Consider the following 18,004-nt stretch of genomic DNA (forward strand, 5'->3'; position numbering starts at 1 on the left):
AATTTAATTTGAATTTTTATTGGCAATATATTTCAATGAAAGTATTCCGCATGATATACAGTTATGTGCAAAATAATAGCACCGGCTGAAAAAAATGAAGAAAATTCTTTTTTACAAAATTTTATTTTTTTATTGTTACCTTTTTGTAATAATGAGATGAAATGTTTCTATTAATTGATTTATGATACAAAATAAAATAAAATAATTTTTAGTTGATTAATTTTAAATTTAGAATTTTCTTCGTTTTTTAGCCGGTGCTATTGTTTTGCACATAACTGTACAACTAGAAAAAAATGCATGATTTCTTGGAACATTATATGCATAAATATATGTACATATGTATGTACAAAATTACAATACAAATATTATGTACAAAATATACATATATGTATTAATGTGTATTCATGAATCAAGTAAGAAATACAAGTTAAATGTTCTTATTTTCGCGATAGGAATGAGATTTTATCACACACACATATATCGTGAACGATCTCGACATGACTGCAGTTTTCTAGCCCCTATTTAGCTTCGCTTTTAACTCGCGCGAAAATAACGCACTCTAAAAGACGCCGGCCGCGTCGTCGGCTGTTTCCGTACCGCGGATAAGAACAAAGTGCGAGAATTTCTCTTCATCTCCGTAATGTTCCAGCTCGGCGGTGGCGGCGACGCGCGCGAGATAAATGTCGCCCTTAAGCAGCGGCTCTTGCAGGCAAGATTTAAGGATAGCGTCGGGTCATTTGACGACATTACCGGAAAACGAGAAGTAAATGCGTCGCCGTCTTTGTGATTGTACGGCGCGCGTTCGCGGACACTGTTCTTTTCTCTTCCCCCTCCCCCGCCCCCTACCCCCGTGTTTAGCCGAACGTGAAACTTACCGGCGCGCATAAGTCCCCGTTCGTTATCTTTATTGCCTTTGCACGGGGACTTATTTGGTAAAAGTTTCTCTTTTACGAGACTCGGAATTTTCTCGCCCGAAATTCGCGATGATGTTCGAGATTGCGTATACCCGCCGTATCGTTAAGCCGTGAACGTAACTTGGCTGGTAAGTAGCATTATCATTCAGCTACAAGAAGCGTCAAGGTAGGACGCGTCTTCGACGGTGTGTTGCTTCATAAATTCCGTATTCATGAGAGAAAAATTTCAACTTGAGTGGAATTTTTGTTTTACTCACTCTTTATTGCGCTTTACGCGCGCTATATAAGATATAGTAACTTTGCCTCAAGAGGGCAGAATGTAAAAGTAGTTAACTTCCAAGGGGAATATTCGAAGCGACGTGGATATTATTCGAGTCGGCGCGAAGAAATATCGCGTAAATAACGGCTTCTAAGAAATTTATTCCTAGAATTTGTTGGAAAGAATTCTATTGGACTCGATGTTATAAGTTTTATCGTAATATTGTTCACGAACTTGTTATCTTCCGTGCTTTCTTCTTGCCAATTTTCTTTTCAGAAAAGTCTCCACCAACTTGCTGTATTGTATTTATTATTATATATATATATTTATGAATAGATATTCAATGAATTAGAAAGTTAGCATTTATTTTATGAAGAATATTTCAAATTAGCCCACTTTTAAAGTTAACTGCTGTTGGAATTTAGATTTTTATAATTGTATTCAATAAGTACCTATATAATATAATCTCTCGGAAAATTAAATTTAGTATTTGATAAAGATCAATCACGTTCAATTAATTACAAAAATAAAATGATTGACACAAAACTAGTATGTTTATAAATATATATTTTTTAATTGTAGATCACTGAAAGCTCACTTTTTCCGCAGTTAGGCACATCTTCTTCGATTGAATATTCAGAATATTGCTTCTGTTCCGTTATGATTATAATACTACAATAATATAATTCGATGTTGGATTTAGCATGATTCGAATATCCATTCCGAGTAACGGAGATTCATTGTTATGTATGTACGATGAAAACCCGGCGCGGCAAAGCCATCCTGGGAAGAATATCCAACAGGCGCGACTGACACATCCAGGATCTCGTAAGACCATATTACATTGTAACCGCGGATCACCACTTCCCTGAGGAAACGTGGAATTTTTATTCCTGCTCTCGCAGAGGAAGGCGGGGGGAGGGGCACGCGGAGGATTGGGTCGACTCAAGGAACAAGGGGTTGGTTCCTATCCAGCTCGTAAACCCGACCACGTGCATTACCGTGGCTGCGGCCATCATAACTTTTCTCCTCTTTATTCTCGTGTATGCTCCGACATAAAGTATCTAAACGTCCCGTCTAAGTCGCGTTGGCGTTTCCAGCTGGATATGACGGCTCTCCAGTTCAACAGCTGGAAAAACCTCGCGAGTTGTGTGACAAAAATCGTGGAGGATAATGATTTATTTCACAATTTACTGAATAGTAATGATAATACTATGAACAAACTGACGTTAGAGATACAACGTCAATTATTATAACTGTTAACTTTAGTCTTGCTTTTATGTTATTTTTATTATAGTATTCTGGTTTTATAAATAATATTTTGATAATTATTGAAAAATGTAAATACTTTTTCGGAAATTATAAAGTTTTAAGAAAATTTTTAAAAAATGATTAAATGATACCTAATATATAACTTTCACTTTTCATTATTTTTTAAAATAAGAGCACGTTATTGTAATATTTTATTTAGACTGCTATTTAGTCGTTATTAAATGCAACTTTATGTATCATGTTTTCTTAATAATTGACCGATTTTCTTAATAATTAATATTAAAAGAATTGCATAACATTTTCTTAACTTATTCTTAATTAGGAATCTATCGTATAATTCACTCCAATTGCTCACGCAACGAATGCAAGTAGGACATAGCATTATCAGGATCTGCAGATCGGATCAGGGAGCAGGAAGCCATTTGAAAGTGTTTAACATTCCTTATGGTAGAGCAACCACGAAAATGAATTGTCTAGATTGATCTATGGTCGTCAAAGAACGCGTAATAAGAGAGATTTAAGGATCTCTTCCTGCCTCTTTTTGTTTCGCCCATGAAAATTCTATTGCCACTCTCTCATCTCCTTTCTACTTCGTCTCTTTTTCCACAGTCCTTGTATCGAGAGTGTACGGAACTGCCTCCGCGATAGCTTTTCTGGAACGAGTTTGAAAGAAGCTCTGGAAGAAATTCTGTGTATTTGACAGTTTCGAAGTTTCTGCCCCGCGGACTGAATGTGGTGATTGTAAGAAATGAAATAGTGAGACGAAGTGGAAGAAGAATCTTATACGCAATTTCCTACAAAGGATTGTCTTTGGTCAAACATTTTCCTTCTTAAGCATATTTCCGCATGAATAAATAGAAAAATCTATCTTAGCCGACGAAATTGTATGCTTAGTTGAAAATAATAATAGAGAATAATATAACGAATCAACAACTTGCGTCGTCATGATAATCATTATCGAGAGATAATCTCGTTTCTTTAAATAAATTTTTAAGAAAAAAAATGCATAAAAAATTTATAAATAGAAAAATTTTATTTTTGTAATATAAATTGACTATGAATTTAAATTTATTATGGATAAACTATTAACATGTGCGACATATGTATATATTTTTAGAAATAATGATTAGAGATTAGATACGTAGTTTTGCTATGCTGCAGACGAAGCAATCTCAAAAAATTTTGAAGTGTATTCATAGAGTAGCAAGAAATCTTATTATGTTTTAGGACGTATAATTCCACTGGGCCCGGTACTCAGAGATGAAAGCACTAACGGTAACTTGGCTGATGGTGTTGACGAACTATTGGAATCGCTGGTGAAAACCGCGACGAAAACGCCAGCCACCAGAACCACACCACGCGAACGCAAAAGGACTAGACACGCCGATCGTAAGTCTTGTAAGTGTGATCCCTGCACCATGCACCCAGATTCTCCTCTCCTATCTTTATCGATCGGTCTCTGGTCGCGAAATTGATGTATCAGTCGCTAACTGATTCTTGAATGACAACATATCTGTATGTGTGGACGCAACATAGATTTAATTTCAAAATTTATTGCAAAACATCCATTAATTTCTTAAAGGTAAGTAATACCTTACGTAATAAATCAAAGCGCGACAATTAAAAATTTCAAAAGAAGTAAATCATTAATTATATAAGATGCTTGTAATACTACTTGTAAAAATAATGTCAGCGCACATATGTTCATTCCCATATGTTAATTGCATTAGTTTCCATTTTATGATAGCGCTTCAGTATTATTTTGATGAAATGAAATAGAGTAAAGAAAATATGAAAGAGAGAGAGAGAAAATTGACAAGTAGAAAATTTGTCGTTAAAGATTTGTTATTGGTAACAAAAGGTACTGAGCGTTAACCACATAATTTTCCAATAACTTCCAACGCCAAGAGAGCCTTGAATTATTTGGCGTGCAATATACATTATTGATAACGGTTGGTCCACAGATATAGAGCTGAGGCCACCATCAGAGTCGATCGATAAACGAGAAGTTTGGAGATGTCGGCGTCGAGACGCCCTAGATCGAACATGTGATCGTATGCGTGTCGTCGATTCGGCCTATCTAATACTTTCCATGCACTTTATTAGCACCGCAATCTCTACTTTAATATCCGCGCTTAATTTATCTATCTCTCAGCTACTGTTATTATCGAAGTTTAATAACGTAGATCTTGTACCATACGATTTAAATCTTTGGCATAAGATGACTCGGACGGTGCTTTCAAAGTAAATGTGGAAATATATAACATAAAAAATTATAAATGATAATAACGCGTAACTGTAGACAATATATAAAACATAAAATATATATTATATAATGAGAAGAGATATACACGTATGTATATATGCATACATAATGTATACATGAAATGAATATTTAATGTTTCATAATCTAAAAATTTCAGGTACGTATAATTTTTTATTTAAAAGTTTTCTTTCCTTTTTTTCAAAAATTTTGATATTTGAAAGAATATTTTTTACTCATGATAAAGTCCAGAATATCATAATATGAGACTATTATATATTCTTTAAATATTTCGATAATTTATTTTGTTTCAAATAATATATAATATATAATTTAATTTATTTTCCTCTTAAAATAAATCTTATTTGGGACGCTTAAAAAAAAGCGAAATTTGTTAACTATTAGAAATTAATTAACTAAAATTCTACAATTTTTAATATTGATCATTTTGTTAAAGTTTTGCCGAGAAAGACTGGAATTATTGTTGAAAAATTTTTCAAAGAAAAATACTTTAAAATTTAATATAAATCTCACGAAACGTTCTACAGAGTGTATAATACAGATAATGCGAATAAAATCTTTATGTAATTTTTACCAATCGTAAAAGAAATTTTGCCGGAAATTGCAGTTATTAGTGAGTGCAGAATTCACGCGCGAACATGATTGAATCTGGTAACGGAAAATGCACCAGTCTGATCGAGATAACGTAACGCGGGATAATGTCGGTAGATTGTGGCGTTTTTCCATTTCTGTTTTGCCAGCCCCAGTGATCGATCTTAGTAGGAAGTTGAAATAATCCTTCACTGGACCGATAGCGCGTAAATCTCACCGAGTGCGTTGGCCGAGCCGTTGGTCTTTTCTCTCGCGATACTTATGATAAGCTGGTTCAGTACGCGTCCGAACGCTTCTAGCACGTACCCATGTTTCACTATAATTGAGAGGAAAAACGGCATATTCAGCTTCAAGCAATTTATACTTTGGCAATTGTAAATGATTTCCTGTACTAAAATTTACAAGTTTCTCAGCATGATTATACAGTATTGTCGTTTACTATATGATTTAAAGTTTTAAAGTTTTAACAAGTATTTTTAAAATAAAAATTCTTCATTATTGTTTGAAAGGGTCGAAGCCCTAACGTTAGTGAGGATATTGTATTTTGTTAAATTAAAATATAGCCTGCCAGAATAAAATGTAATAAATCCAAGAGCTCATATGCAAAATTTGAGACAAATTAAAAACTAACTGTAAAGGGATAACACTCTCTCATCGCTACGATAGCATGTTCGGCCTGTTAATGACTTTCCAAAAATACTTCTCGGGAGCGGAGAGTCTATCCTGCTTTTCTCCTTCCGTCTTATTCCGATCCATTCTTTGTTCAATTATCCCTCTCTGATCGAACCACGGAATCTGCGGTGATGGGATCTTCCTTTACCTTCATGTCATTGAACATGATCATTGAATCCACGGAGTGGATTCAGAGACTAGTGAGACTCTGACACGACTTAGGCACGCTCCAATAACTTTATTTCAATTAAGATTAGCGGCAACGCTTGCTAACGGGGTGGCCTAGCGTCTTCTTGCGTCTCTTTTCTTTCTGTCCGACAGTGAAGCGATCGCGCACCCGGGAGAACAACACTACGCCGGAGGGGTATCAACCCTGATGGGCCAGGTTTTCGTGATCTCTGCGATTAAGGTTCGGTGCTTTTCAGGTTTCTTCTTTACGGACTTCTTCTTTTATCCAGCATGACGTGAATTGTCTGCATGATCTCTTTTTTGATTCACGTAATTGTCTTTTAATTTAATTTACTAATATACATATTTAAAGACATGCAGTTACTAATATTTATATTGATTTTGTGGCACGTTTATTAATAAAAATTGTTAATTATTAACACGCGACGAAATTGGTACTTAACTATTTCGCTTCTCTTAAGTTGATTTGATCCAATTTATAGATTTAATTTGAAAAAACATATGTATTTTATTTTATTAAAATCACATCGTAGTGAAAATCGCGCAAAACAGTTAAAATTGCATATTTGATATTTTATTTTATTTAATATTAATATTAAGATATATATATATATATATATATATATTAATTTAACTTTTTCTACAATTAAAATTGAATGGACTCTAATGATATTATGATATCATTACTAAAAGCTCGATATAAATTTAAATAATATCTCGCTTTACACATGAAAATATATTTAGATCACACGCCTTGGATTTAATTAAAAGAATAGCAATTATAAGAAAATATTTATAAAAGAATTACTACCTTTTCAACGAATTACTATCACTTTTAACAAGCAATTAACTGTTTAAATATATTTTGCACGTTATTATCAAATCGATATTCGTATAATAGTTGTTTCACCTATGAAAAGCATTACGGAATATATACTACGACTTCTCGCGGAAAGCCAAAAGCTATTTGGAAACTTTGAGACTTTGCTTTTGGATAACCGAATACGTTAGGATCGCGCGCTTTAAACTTCATGCAATTTTAGTCTCCTATAATATGCATAAGTGAGGCTAAATTGCGCGTTTGAGAGGGGAGGAGGGGTAAGTAAAAAGTTTACTTTCTAAATGGAGACCGGGGGTGTATCTAAGTTTCTCGACTTAATAGAGACTTACGCAACGCAAGTGTCCCTCTCGCATGTGAACTTCTGACGCCTGGTATAACTCCACAGAGCGCATCTATTAGCATTTAAAGCTCGATACGAATGTTCTTGCCGCTCTCGTATGCATATATGGATGCATTTTTATTACGTTTTTATCGAAATGGAAACTTCTGTGGAAATCGGTCACCTGCAATCTTGATCCACCTTATACAGGGTGTTCCAGAACTAATGGCACAAAGGAAAGGGTGTTCTTACGTGAAAAATAAGTCGAAAATGTAGAGTAAAACTTGGGAAGAATAAAAAAAAATAGTTTTGTGTTATTTGTAATTAAAATTATAAAAAGTTTCTAGAAAAGAAGGCAAGTCAGATTGATTTTTGAAATGTTCTAGAGAATGTTGGTAGAAAAAGAGTAAAGATAGAATACAGGTAAATAAAATCATTGAAAGAAAAATGCTGCTTCTTGAATGCGTCACTGAAAAGTGCTTAATGTAAATTTATTGAAAGCGATAGATATAAATGAATTCATTTTTCGATGTTTTTAAGGTATTGAATCTTTTTGATATTATGTGTGAAGAAACTTGACGTTTGACTTACAAGGGGTACTTGCTTTCACTAGGATATCCTCATCGATTCGTCCGACACCGTGGTTTCGTAGCGAAATTATTGATGCGCCACGCTTGGATTGGCGTCGAATGATTTATCGGTGTGCGATCGTTTGAGCATAAACTATAATTTTGATTGCCATGCTAACGTCACGTCGAACATAAACCGCCAATCTATGGCTTGATATTTCGTACATTATGGTAATTGCCCGACGTGTCGCCAGAAAGAGCATTAAATCTGGGAAACCAAAACTGTAATATTCTTCAGAATTACATTTGAAATAATGTTTTTATAAAAATTTATTTTTTTAACGTTTATCAAAATGTATATAATATATATTCTCTTTTTTAATTTAAATATATTCCCATCATATTTATTAAAACTTAACATTTTTAATGTTTAATTAAAGTTATATTATATTGCAATATTTAATCTATAATTAAATTTAACATTTGGCAATATTTGCTGATTCAGAAAATATTGAAATTATAATAATATCGCTGTTAAGCTGAAAATCCAAATACCACAATAATAACATTTTCATAAAACATATTGTAATGAAAATTTATTACGCGCGCGATATTTATTTGTGAACACTTTAAAAACAATGTAATTATTAAATACGTTTGTAATATTTTTACACAATCTCGTTCTTGTTTGTACGATACATCATTTTCAATGATAATTGCCGCGACAATTATCATTTTCAATGATAATTGCCGCGACAATCTAGCATCTGGCAATCTCTTACAATATAATAACAATATATAATATCATATTAGACCATAATCGCATTTATTCGTACAACGGGAGCTCGCTGTCATTACAAATTTACGTAAAAGCTGGGAAAGATATCTGGTTGCAGTGAAATCGGTTTACATTCCATTAACAACGCGTTAACAGCACAACGCGTAGGTTGCTTGTGTTCACGTGTGTTACCCGCCACGTGTAACAGCAAATAATCGGCCTGCGGACTTCATGTTTGTAAAGTCACCAGAGCACGAGCGATTTAACTGAACAACATTGAAATGCCACACGGCACAAAACTCTATCGATTCGCGACGACGAACAACAGGAAAATACGAGACAGAGAATTATTACCCGTTTATACATGGAAAAATAAAAAAATCATGACAAATTAGCAGCTCACTCATAGTAACGCGTAATGAAAGGCAAATCTGTTACATCTGTGAATATTTTAGTAATTTATACTGAGATTGCTGCTCGCAATGCTAATAAATACATATGTAAATTCCCATGATGACATTCGCTCTGTTTATAATTTTACGTAATATCTTGCAAAAAGAATTATTCATAATTCATAAATGTTAGTATTAAAATTGTCATAAAAATATTAATTAATTTCTAATTATGACAAACGAATATAAATATCAATTGAAGAAAAATGGAGCATTGAGCCGTAACAAGGTGTTGGTGCTCATATATTCTATACTTAAGTAAAGAAGTAACGAATTATAATGTACATACTGTACATAGTGTACATATACATATATTTCAACTTAATAGACTGCGCGCCGCATATTTGTCGGACTTGAAACACAGCTATCTTGGAACATTAATATTCCCCTTCCCTCCCCGGAATTAAATCGAAACGAATTAATTGTTTAAAAAACTGATGTAAAGAACTTACACTATGTACAATATGTACATTATAATTCGTTACTTTTTTACTCCATTTTTCTTCGATTGATTTCTAATCTTGTGAGCCTTTATTATTATGAATATAAATATCTTCACTTAAAATGTCATTATTTTCTTCTGTAAGAAAAGGAATTATATATTATATATGGATTTACTCCTTTGCTCATTTGCTCTCTGCGCCTCTGCAAGCGCAAATGCGTTTATTGCAAGGATAACGAGAAGGATCAAAGGAATAGCGGGCAATTATCGAAGAAAGAAAAATACACGCGCAATGTTAGTAGTTTGCGATAGTATTGAAAGTCCTTTGTTACACGATACTAGATCAAAGAAGCTAATATTATCGATATCGAGGGTCCTCGGTGATAGCATTATTATCTCCGAGTAGATACTTCGAAGCACGTTCGGTGCGGTTGTTCGCGTTATCGATTCTATGTTTGCAAACCGTAATGAAACTGTAATTAACGGACAATGCGCTAATTTGTCGTTGACTTTAAATAAGCAACATCAATTGTAGTAAGCATAGAGTGCGAAATAGTTAAAAATGTTGGCCTTTCTCGTATACTATAATCTCTTTTATATTTTTATCATTTAATTATACTGCAGTACTGTGTACTTTAAGACACAAAACTAAACAAAAAAATTTCGTAATAAATCACTTACTATAATGAATCTTGAATTAAATTAAATTAAAAGGACAAAGTATATTTTTCTTATGATGTAAAATTTGTGAAAATAGTTTAGAAACTTAAATTTTACCGAAAATATATGGAATATCGCTTTCCTACTTTTTTCATTAAACTTTTTTGTGATTTTAACGGTGATATTTAAAAACATTTTTTTTTACAAAATAAACTTCTGCATTGCATACATTGTTAAATATTAAAGGACGAAATTTAAACCAATACCTTAAATTAAATAACATTTTGTTATTTTTAATTACCATGTGTGTTGAAATGTATTATTTTAACGCAATACAGTATTATTTCCACTCTATTGATTTAATTAAATTAACTTTATTTTAGTTAAATTAACAACACGAATAATAGTGACCTATAGGAATGGTTAAAAATGACTCAAATTGAGTATATAATTTGACACTATGTGAATTGAATAGTGTATAAAATAGCACTCTTGTGTATGTGTAGGTATATCAATAAAATTTAAAAATAAATATATTTAATTTTACATAACTTCTATACTTTCGACTTATAAAAATAAAATTGTACAAGCATGCGTCCCCACATCTTTATGCAATTGTCAGTATTAATTTTGAGGGGACAAGGGGGAGAAATTTCGAATCCATTTCAGTAATTTCCTGAATCCACCAACAGCCGTCGGCTTTCTAACTGTATTCCGAACAGTTTGTTTACTATCGGACATATCGGCAAACCATCACGTCGACTAATCTCCACACAAAGCGGCAAATTAACTCCCAGTTAATTATTTACGTGATCGAAATAGTGCGACATGTGTAACAGAATTCCGATATACACATGTGCACATTGATACTGCTATTAATATCTCACCCGATTTGGCCGGTATTTCTATCGACGCATGAAACAATAAAACTAACAACGAACGGCTTGTTTTAATTATTAATTGTCAATTTTCTTTTATCTGTTTGCTGAACGTGGAGCCATTTAGCGATGTATAATTTTCTTTATACAACGATCGTTATAATTGCTAGTGGCAAATTAATTGAAATTTAGAAGTTTCAATGCACGATTAAATGTAAAGTTCCGACAGATGCTTGCAGTGTATTAATTAAAAATTGCCGTTAGCATAGAAAATATTAATTCAACATTTTATAGATGATGGATTAACATAAAAACGACATCGATGAAATTTTATTGTAATTATAAACTCATTGTCAATTATTTCTCCTTTACTTCCACAGCATGTTTCTTGGAATGCTTTTTTTTTTTTTTTTTTTTTTTGTGTGTGTGAGAAAATCTTCCACCTCTGGGTCCCGGTTTCCCGGCTTACCCAGAGGCCCCCTCCTTGGAGGGGGGGAAGACCTCCCCGCCCTCCGGGGAGAGGAGCGAAGTGAGTGTGGGATTCTACGCGTGCCGTGGACGACACGCGCAGCCTACCCACTAAAACTTCACGGATGTCCTTCGCCTCGCCAAACTGGGAGCATCCGGGAACATGATTACTCCCGCAGGCGCCGAGCCACTTCGTGGCTCCCACCTATGAGCCTAGGCTCTGAGGCCTTGAGCCTTGAATCGCGTATGAGGCGGGGTGTGGACATCACCCACCCCGCCTCCCTTCCCGTTGTTATGGGAGTATGGCTGACTTTCCGTAACCCCGCCGGGGAACCAGCCTCCCTTCCTCCGGGCCTGTCCCCTATCGGGGAAATTCTTGGAATGCCTCAATAGGAATATAGGATTATAGGATTATAGGATTATAATTTTCTCACTTATTTCTTTTTAAGTATGTATACCATTCAAAATAATATTCCACTAGGAATCACGCTCTTAGAAAATATTTGTTTTTTTTTGTGTTTTTGTCAATTTGTATTTTAAATACAAATCTTGTGTAAACTATATTAGAAATGTTATGTTGAAATACAATATAAATGCGTTACTAACTCGTCAAATTAATTTTACTTATCGAAAAAAGTTTTCAATAATTTAATAAATTTCCGGCAGAAGTTCCTGTATCAAGTACAATAGTAATTTCAAATACTTAAAGTTTTGCACTTACTTTGGAAAACTCGGCGAAATATAAAATAAATTTGAGAGGGACGTGAGACAATGTGATTGATTTAAAAAATATTACGTCTCTCTCTCTCTCTCTCTTACGTCATTTTACATTTGCTTACAACAAAGTAAGGAATATTATCGACGCAAGCTACTATGTTGTGCTTCTTTTTCAGTGCGTCGAACGCTAAAGAACGGTCTCTCGGAAGAGGAAAAGAAGCACATCGCCGCCTACATCAAGGGCTATTGACTGTGATAATACTCGAAGGCGACGACATGCTCTCACGAAACGAGACGAAGAAAGAGCGAGACGTCGACATTGCGAAAGGGCGGAACGGTGAAAACATTGCGATTCCCGTCGTAGATCTTCGACTATAGGATCCTGTCCTTCCCCATCAGAATTTTCCGAGATCAGACGGCACGACAATCGGCTCTGGGACACGTCGCTGACGTTCGCCGAGTTCGATATTCGCGTAAAGCCCCATGTGCACTTCGTGCGTGCACCTGCCGACTTGCTAAGACGGAATAATAAGTATGAGCAATAAACAGAAAAAAATACTGTAATTTTGACGCGAATTAGACAAGTATTAATCGGTGATTTAGGCTTAAGCGAATGATCAAGTGAAGTAACATGTTCGTACGAGAAAGAATATTTCGCGTGCATATTAGGAATTATTACATAGGAATTTCCTCGTAGAGAGATTTTTTTTTATGTAGGTCCTTCTGTAAACATTGTTTTGTTTTACAAAATTTTCCTTGTTCCATGTAGAAGTTTCTGAAAGTCTCGAGATTCCGCGACTACGTAAGACTACATTTACGTTTTCTTTTGTCTCTTTGAAAGTTATTACGTGCGTTATTTACGTATATATTATATACATTTTACGTATCGTGCACGGTACTTCTCGAAAGATTCATTCGAATCATGGACGACAGGGTCGACTCGACAATCATATATGTAACAGCGCATGTGCCTCGACGAATTTTTATAATCGATCGATTTTTCAAGACCGACTACCGGAGTAATCGATAATTTTGCTCGCGTCGATCTTTACAACGAAGAAACAGCCATTTTGCATTATACGAAGTAAATATATTCTAGAACGATTCCTGTCGAATAGCAAATATACTGATATATACCGGACGACATAAATCTGCCTAGCAACTTAATTATTTTAATCATTATTTTATTATTGCGTTTAATAAAAACGCATAATCGCAATTATTGTAACATTCTGTGGAAATAATTCTTTAAATAAAAGGAGAAGCAATTATAAAAATAGATAGATTCTTTTTTCCTCTTTCAGAATATCTTTTCTTTTCAGAGAAAGGCAACTTATTTCAAAACTTAATAATTCCCGGATTTTTTAGAAGTTCATTCTCTACAACACAAAAGGTGAGTTTTAGATTAAGTACATTGTATACAATGATCAATGTTTAAGAATAACCGCGTAAAGTACGATAACGAGGAAAGGTAAAGAGCAAATGAAAAACAAGTGGCGCTTGTCGGTGTCAAGGGCGCACTTCCGACTTCTGATTTTCTCAACGAAGAAGACGAAGCGACGATCCGAGCGTCGTTTTCTGCCATTCTGTCTTTACAATTCGAGCTAGCAACACGTTTTGATTAACGTGATTTTACGTTTTGTAACATTGTGTTAACAAATTAGATTGAGTGATTTCATTGTAAAGAGTCGGTGTTAACTGCTTTGCGTGCGTTCTCAAATCATCTATTCTTGATTGTGGACGGCGAATTCCAACGAGAATTGAAGAAAAGAGATTTTCATTGCATAACGACTACGGATCGTTCCAGCCATTTTGTGAGCTCCTCCATACAACGAAAGAGCACCCTCGCCAGCCGTCCATAGGAATAATTGAGAGAAAGGAATGATGCCGACACGACATCATTCAGCCAGCTCCTAGTGCCGACACGACACAAGGAACCACGAGAGATCTTCTCTCTGTCTGTTCGGTTCGGCGAACTGTTCATCCTGAACACAGGTATTTAGTAGAGTTTCAATGAAACCTGAGAAGAGTTTGTGATGTAACTCTCTTGGTTTTAGAAACATCGCTCAATCGATCAAGGTTCGAGCCAATTCAATCCAAGACGTCAATATAGAAAGATTTTGTGAGAACACAAGACGTTCTTTTCATTGTAATCTATGTTAAGTAAAATCATTCAGTTACTTTAACTATAATTTACAATAACTTAACAAACGTTTGTCATTGCTCAATTTAAGGAAATCTTCACTGTAATTCATTTCATCAGAATTTCAGTTAACATCTCTTTAACACATCTAACTAAAACATTGTTAAATTCATTGTTACATATGTTAAGATATACTCTGATAAACTAAATTAATAATTTGTAGCATGCTTCTTCAAACAGAACACAAAGATAATAGTTCATTTCTTTTAAGTACAATTTAATTTAAGTTCACATTGTCCTTTGAGTTCATGCTGAATTAAAGATTACCATTTTCTTTAAATTCAAGTTATTTATAATTTAATAGCTTACATTGTTCAATAATACTTCATTCCGTTGATTCATTCTTTTATAGTTTAATGTAATTAACAACTCAGAGATAAACAAGAACTTCATCTTCTTCTTATCAGAATATATCTGTTTGAATTTATTTATGATATATATATATATATATATATATATATATATATATATTTGATTATGTATAATTTTAAACGTTGATAACTCATGCTGTATTTTACTCACTCATTTATAAAAAAAAGTGTTCGAACAATTATAAACGAATTATTGATCTCAATTGGTGTATTGCTCTCTTCCTTTCTCGTATAGTTCAATACAGAGCCCTTCAACAATCAAACCTAAAATAATAAAGGATAAATAATTAATTATTAGATGATTATAATAGAGAAATATTTTATTGCATTTGTAACTGCCGCGAGTAAAGTAAACTTTCAGACAGGGATGCAGAAATTGAAAGAGGTAGTTATATAACAAACTGTGCTCGAGACACACGATTTATTATTAACCATCATCCAACTTTAACAACATACAATATAATGTAGTAATAAAAACGTATCAGTTAAAATGTAATAATGCGACGATAGGGGGATGCCCGCGTAAAAGCGACCATATTCATCTCCACTACGCATCCTCGGGATATTTCCTCTTTCTCCTTTTCTTCGTCATCCTCTTCTTGTCTCCTACGTGAATATCGCGCGCGCGCGAGAGACTCTCGAGCAAGGGATCGTTATGACTGGTACAGGTTGGTGGAAGCTTTTTTTTTTTAGAGTCGGACAGAATGCGTGTGATTTTCAGGCACCGTACGTCGATGCCTTTTAGTTATGCTAACATTTATAATCATGTAGAAAAAACATTCTTTCCGTCACACCTTCATCTCGCTCTATCATCACAATCTCACTTTCTCTCTCTTTATATTTTTATATAATATATATAGTGCGAAACATACACAGCCTCTCACTTTATGCCACTACAGTGCAGTCATTCGAGCAGACATCCGTGTATTTCTTTTTCTTTTTTTGTTATATCGTATTAAAATGTACAGCGACGTCGTTGCGCCGGAATGTTTTCTCCTTAGGAATATCCGCGAAAATTTCGCTATGGATCTTTGAAATTCGGCAAACTTTCAGCGTGGTTGAAAATGACAAAATAGAAAAACGGAACCTTAATAGAGATCAATGGTTTGAGATATATTTTTCACTATTTACCAGGCAACAAGAAATTTGTGTTTTAACGAAAATTTTATTTGGTAAAAAAATCATAATTCTGCTCAACGTAAACTAACTATAAAAATTAAACGACTGCAGAAATAATTGTAGCGTTATAAAGATTTTCAAAAAGAGATTGTATGATAAATACCATAAAACAAACATATTATTGAGCGACAAAGATTGTATAGATCTTCCTAGCAAGATGTGCTAGGATAGAAAAGGTTCAGGTGGCGATTACGCCGGAAATCAGTTGAGATTCCCCCTGCAGATTCTCGAGTAATGTTGTGCGTTTACGATGGGGTGGCTCATATTCCAAACGAGTGAAATCGTATCCTTTAGAAAATCTGGATTAAAAAAATTAGGAAATTTCTTGAAGCTACTTAGGGCCATCAAATAGTTCTCAAAATTCCCAGAGAATTTTTTCCGCATTTTTCAAAAAACAGTTTTTACTTTACGAATTTTCCAACTTCGTTGTTAATCAAAAATGTCCACCTACTCCTGTAAGTTTCCTGAAATCAAGGACACGAGTACGACTCGACGAGCCGGAGATTCCCGAGGATCGTATCCCGCTGACGCTGTTATCAGTGGTGCTGTATCGGAAAAGTTTGCTGGTAAATTCGCTCGGTCTTGCGAGCTGGAGCACGCGTGTACTCGACACGATCGATCAGTGGATCCTGCGGGAATACCCGAGAGGGGACTCGAAGAGGTGATTTTATACAGAGGTGAACACGTGGTGGCGCGGGGCGCGTCGATGTCGTCGACGATTGAGGCGACGACGACGTCAACAACGGGCGCTCGGAGACGCGATGATGAGGGACGAAGACTTCAGAGCTCATCATGCTTCGGCCCACTGAACTCGTCGTGGGAGATGAAGCCGTTCTTGTCCTTATCCTCGTGCTGGAAGATCTCCTCCACGAGCTTATCGTGATCGGCCAGCATTTTTTTCACGTCTTCGTTTTCACTAGCGCTAGCCTGCTCGGCTTCTATCACCTGTTTCCGCAAGTAATCGCTTACCTGCAAACAAAAAAATTTACCGTAGCGATTAACTAAAACAGATGCATAGAAAATAGCGTGACTGTAGCGTGTCCACAGAGTGGACAGTATAAATAATTTTATATATACAGGTCAATAAAATTATTGTTAAGTTTTTAATTTAATAGAAGATTTAAGTGGATTACGATTATTATTATGCACATTAATACCCTGTAAATTATTTTTGTTTTTAGACTTGTTAATAATATACGACTCTAGCTAAAGCGTTTAAAATAAAAAATAAATGTCGTTAACATCGTAATTTGGACGGTGCTTATAAAAACAAATAGCTTGTGTAACGAGATGTTTACAGCACTATTTCTCTACGACCAGCACCACAAATGGCCTAAATAAAAACTTAAAGTGATCTTGCCATTGCTCTCACCTCCTCGCGGGACAATTGGTTGTCTTTGTCAGCATCGATTTCCTTAAAGACGTTGGCGGTTGGGGGCGAATCGCTAATATTCATGAGCTCGACTTCAAACGTAAGAGTAGCGCCTGAAATCAACAATAACCTTTCATGTTAATAGCCTGCATAATCTACATAAATTATGGAAATGTAAATGAAATAAAAATAAAGTTTTCTTAGAACAGATAATTTTTAATTAATAGATATATTAAATTTTATATCTTATCAATTAAAGTATTAAATTTATATTGTTAATATAAATGTTGTGAGATTTTTAGTACGGCTTCAAATTAAATAAGCACAAGGTTTCAAAAAAGAATTTATCTTCTCAAATGTCTTCGCATATGTCTTTTTTCAAACCTTATTTATTTGCTTTGTCAAAATTAAAATTATTTTGTGAAACAAAGGTATCTTTTAATATCTTGGATGATTTAACGCACTGGACTAAAGCATGTTTGATATAAATCTGGATGTGAAAAGATTCCCATTTCGAGAGATTTATCCATTTTCTGCAAATACTATTAATTTAGATTTGGCAAATACTCGTAAA

General features: G+C 34.4%; 2 protein-coding genes across 7 annotated transcripts in view; one reads left to right on the forward strand and one right to left on the reverse strand.

Annotated features, from left to right (window-relative positions):
• Fhos (Formin homology 2 domain containing) overlaps positions 1-13,584 on the forward strand; it is a 138,419-nt gene extending 124,835 nt beyond the window's left edge. For 3 of the 5 annotated variants that reach the window (XM_077402734.1, XM_077402735.1, XM_077402736.1), the window contains 2 exons: positions 3,673-3,843; positions 12,482-13,584. In XM_077402734.1, the coding sequence (XP_077258860.1) occupies positions 3,673-3,843; positions 12,482-12,555 (245 nt within the window). In that variant the 3' untranslated portion in view covers positions 12,556-13,584. Of the gene's footprint in view, positions 1-3,672; positions 4,847-6,313; positions 6,402-12,481 lie in introns of those variants that run through there. The other 2 variants (XM_077402738.1, XM_077402733.1) reach the window with 2 other exon arrangements.
• A 1,701-nt stretch (positions 13,585-15,285) lies between these two features.
• Positions 15,286-18,004, reverse strand: part of Fkbp14 (peptidyl-prolyl cis-trans isomerase Fkb14) — a 60,966-nt gene continuing 58,247 nt past the window's right edge. The window contains exons 3-4 of one of the 2 annotated variants that reach the window (XM_077402668.1): positions 17,419-17,543; positions 15,286-17,027 (exon numbers count right to left, since the gene is read on the reverse strand). In XM_077402668.1, coding sequence (XP_077258794.1) covers positions 16,839-17,027; positions 17,419-17,543 — 314 coding nt within the window. In that variant the 3' untranslated portion in view covers positions 15,286-16,838. The remainder of the gene's footprint in view (positions 17,028-17,418; positions 17,544-18,004) is intronic. The other variant, XM_077402669.1, reaches the window with a different exon arrangement.

This window comes from Temnothorax americanus, unplaced genomic scaffold (assembly GCF_048541705.1).
Source record: "Temnothorax americanus isolate GAGA-0224 unplaced genomic scaffold, ASM4854170v1 Scaffold16, whole genome shotgun sequence".
Lineage (NCBI taxonomy): Eukaryota > Metazoa > Arthropoda > Insecta > Hymenoptera > Formicidae > Temnothorax > Temnothorax americanus.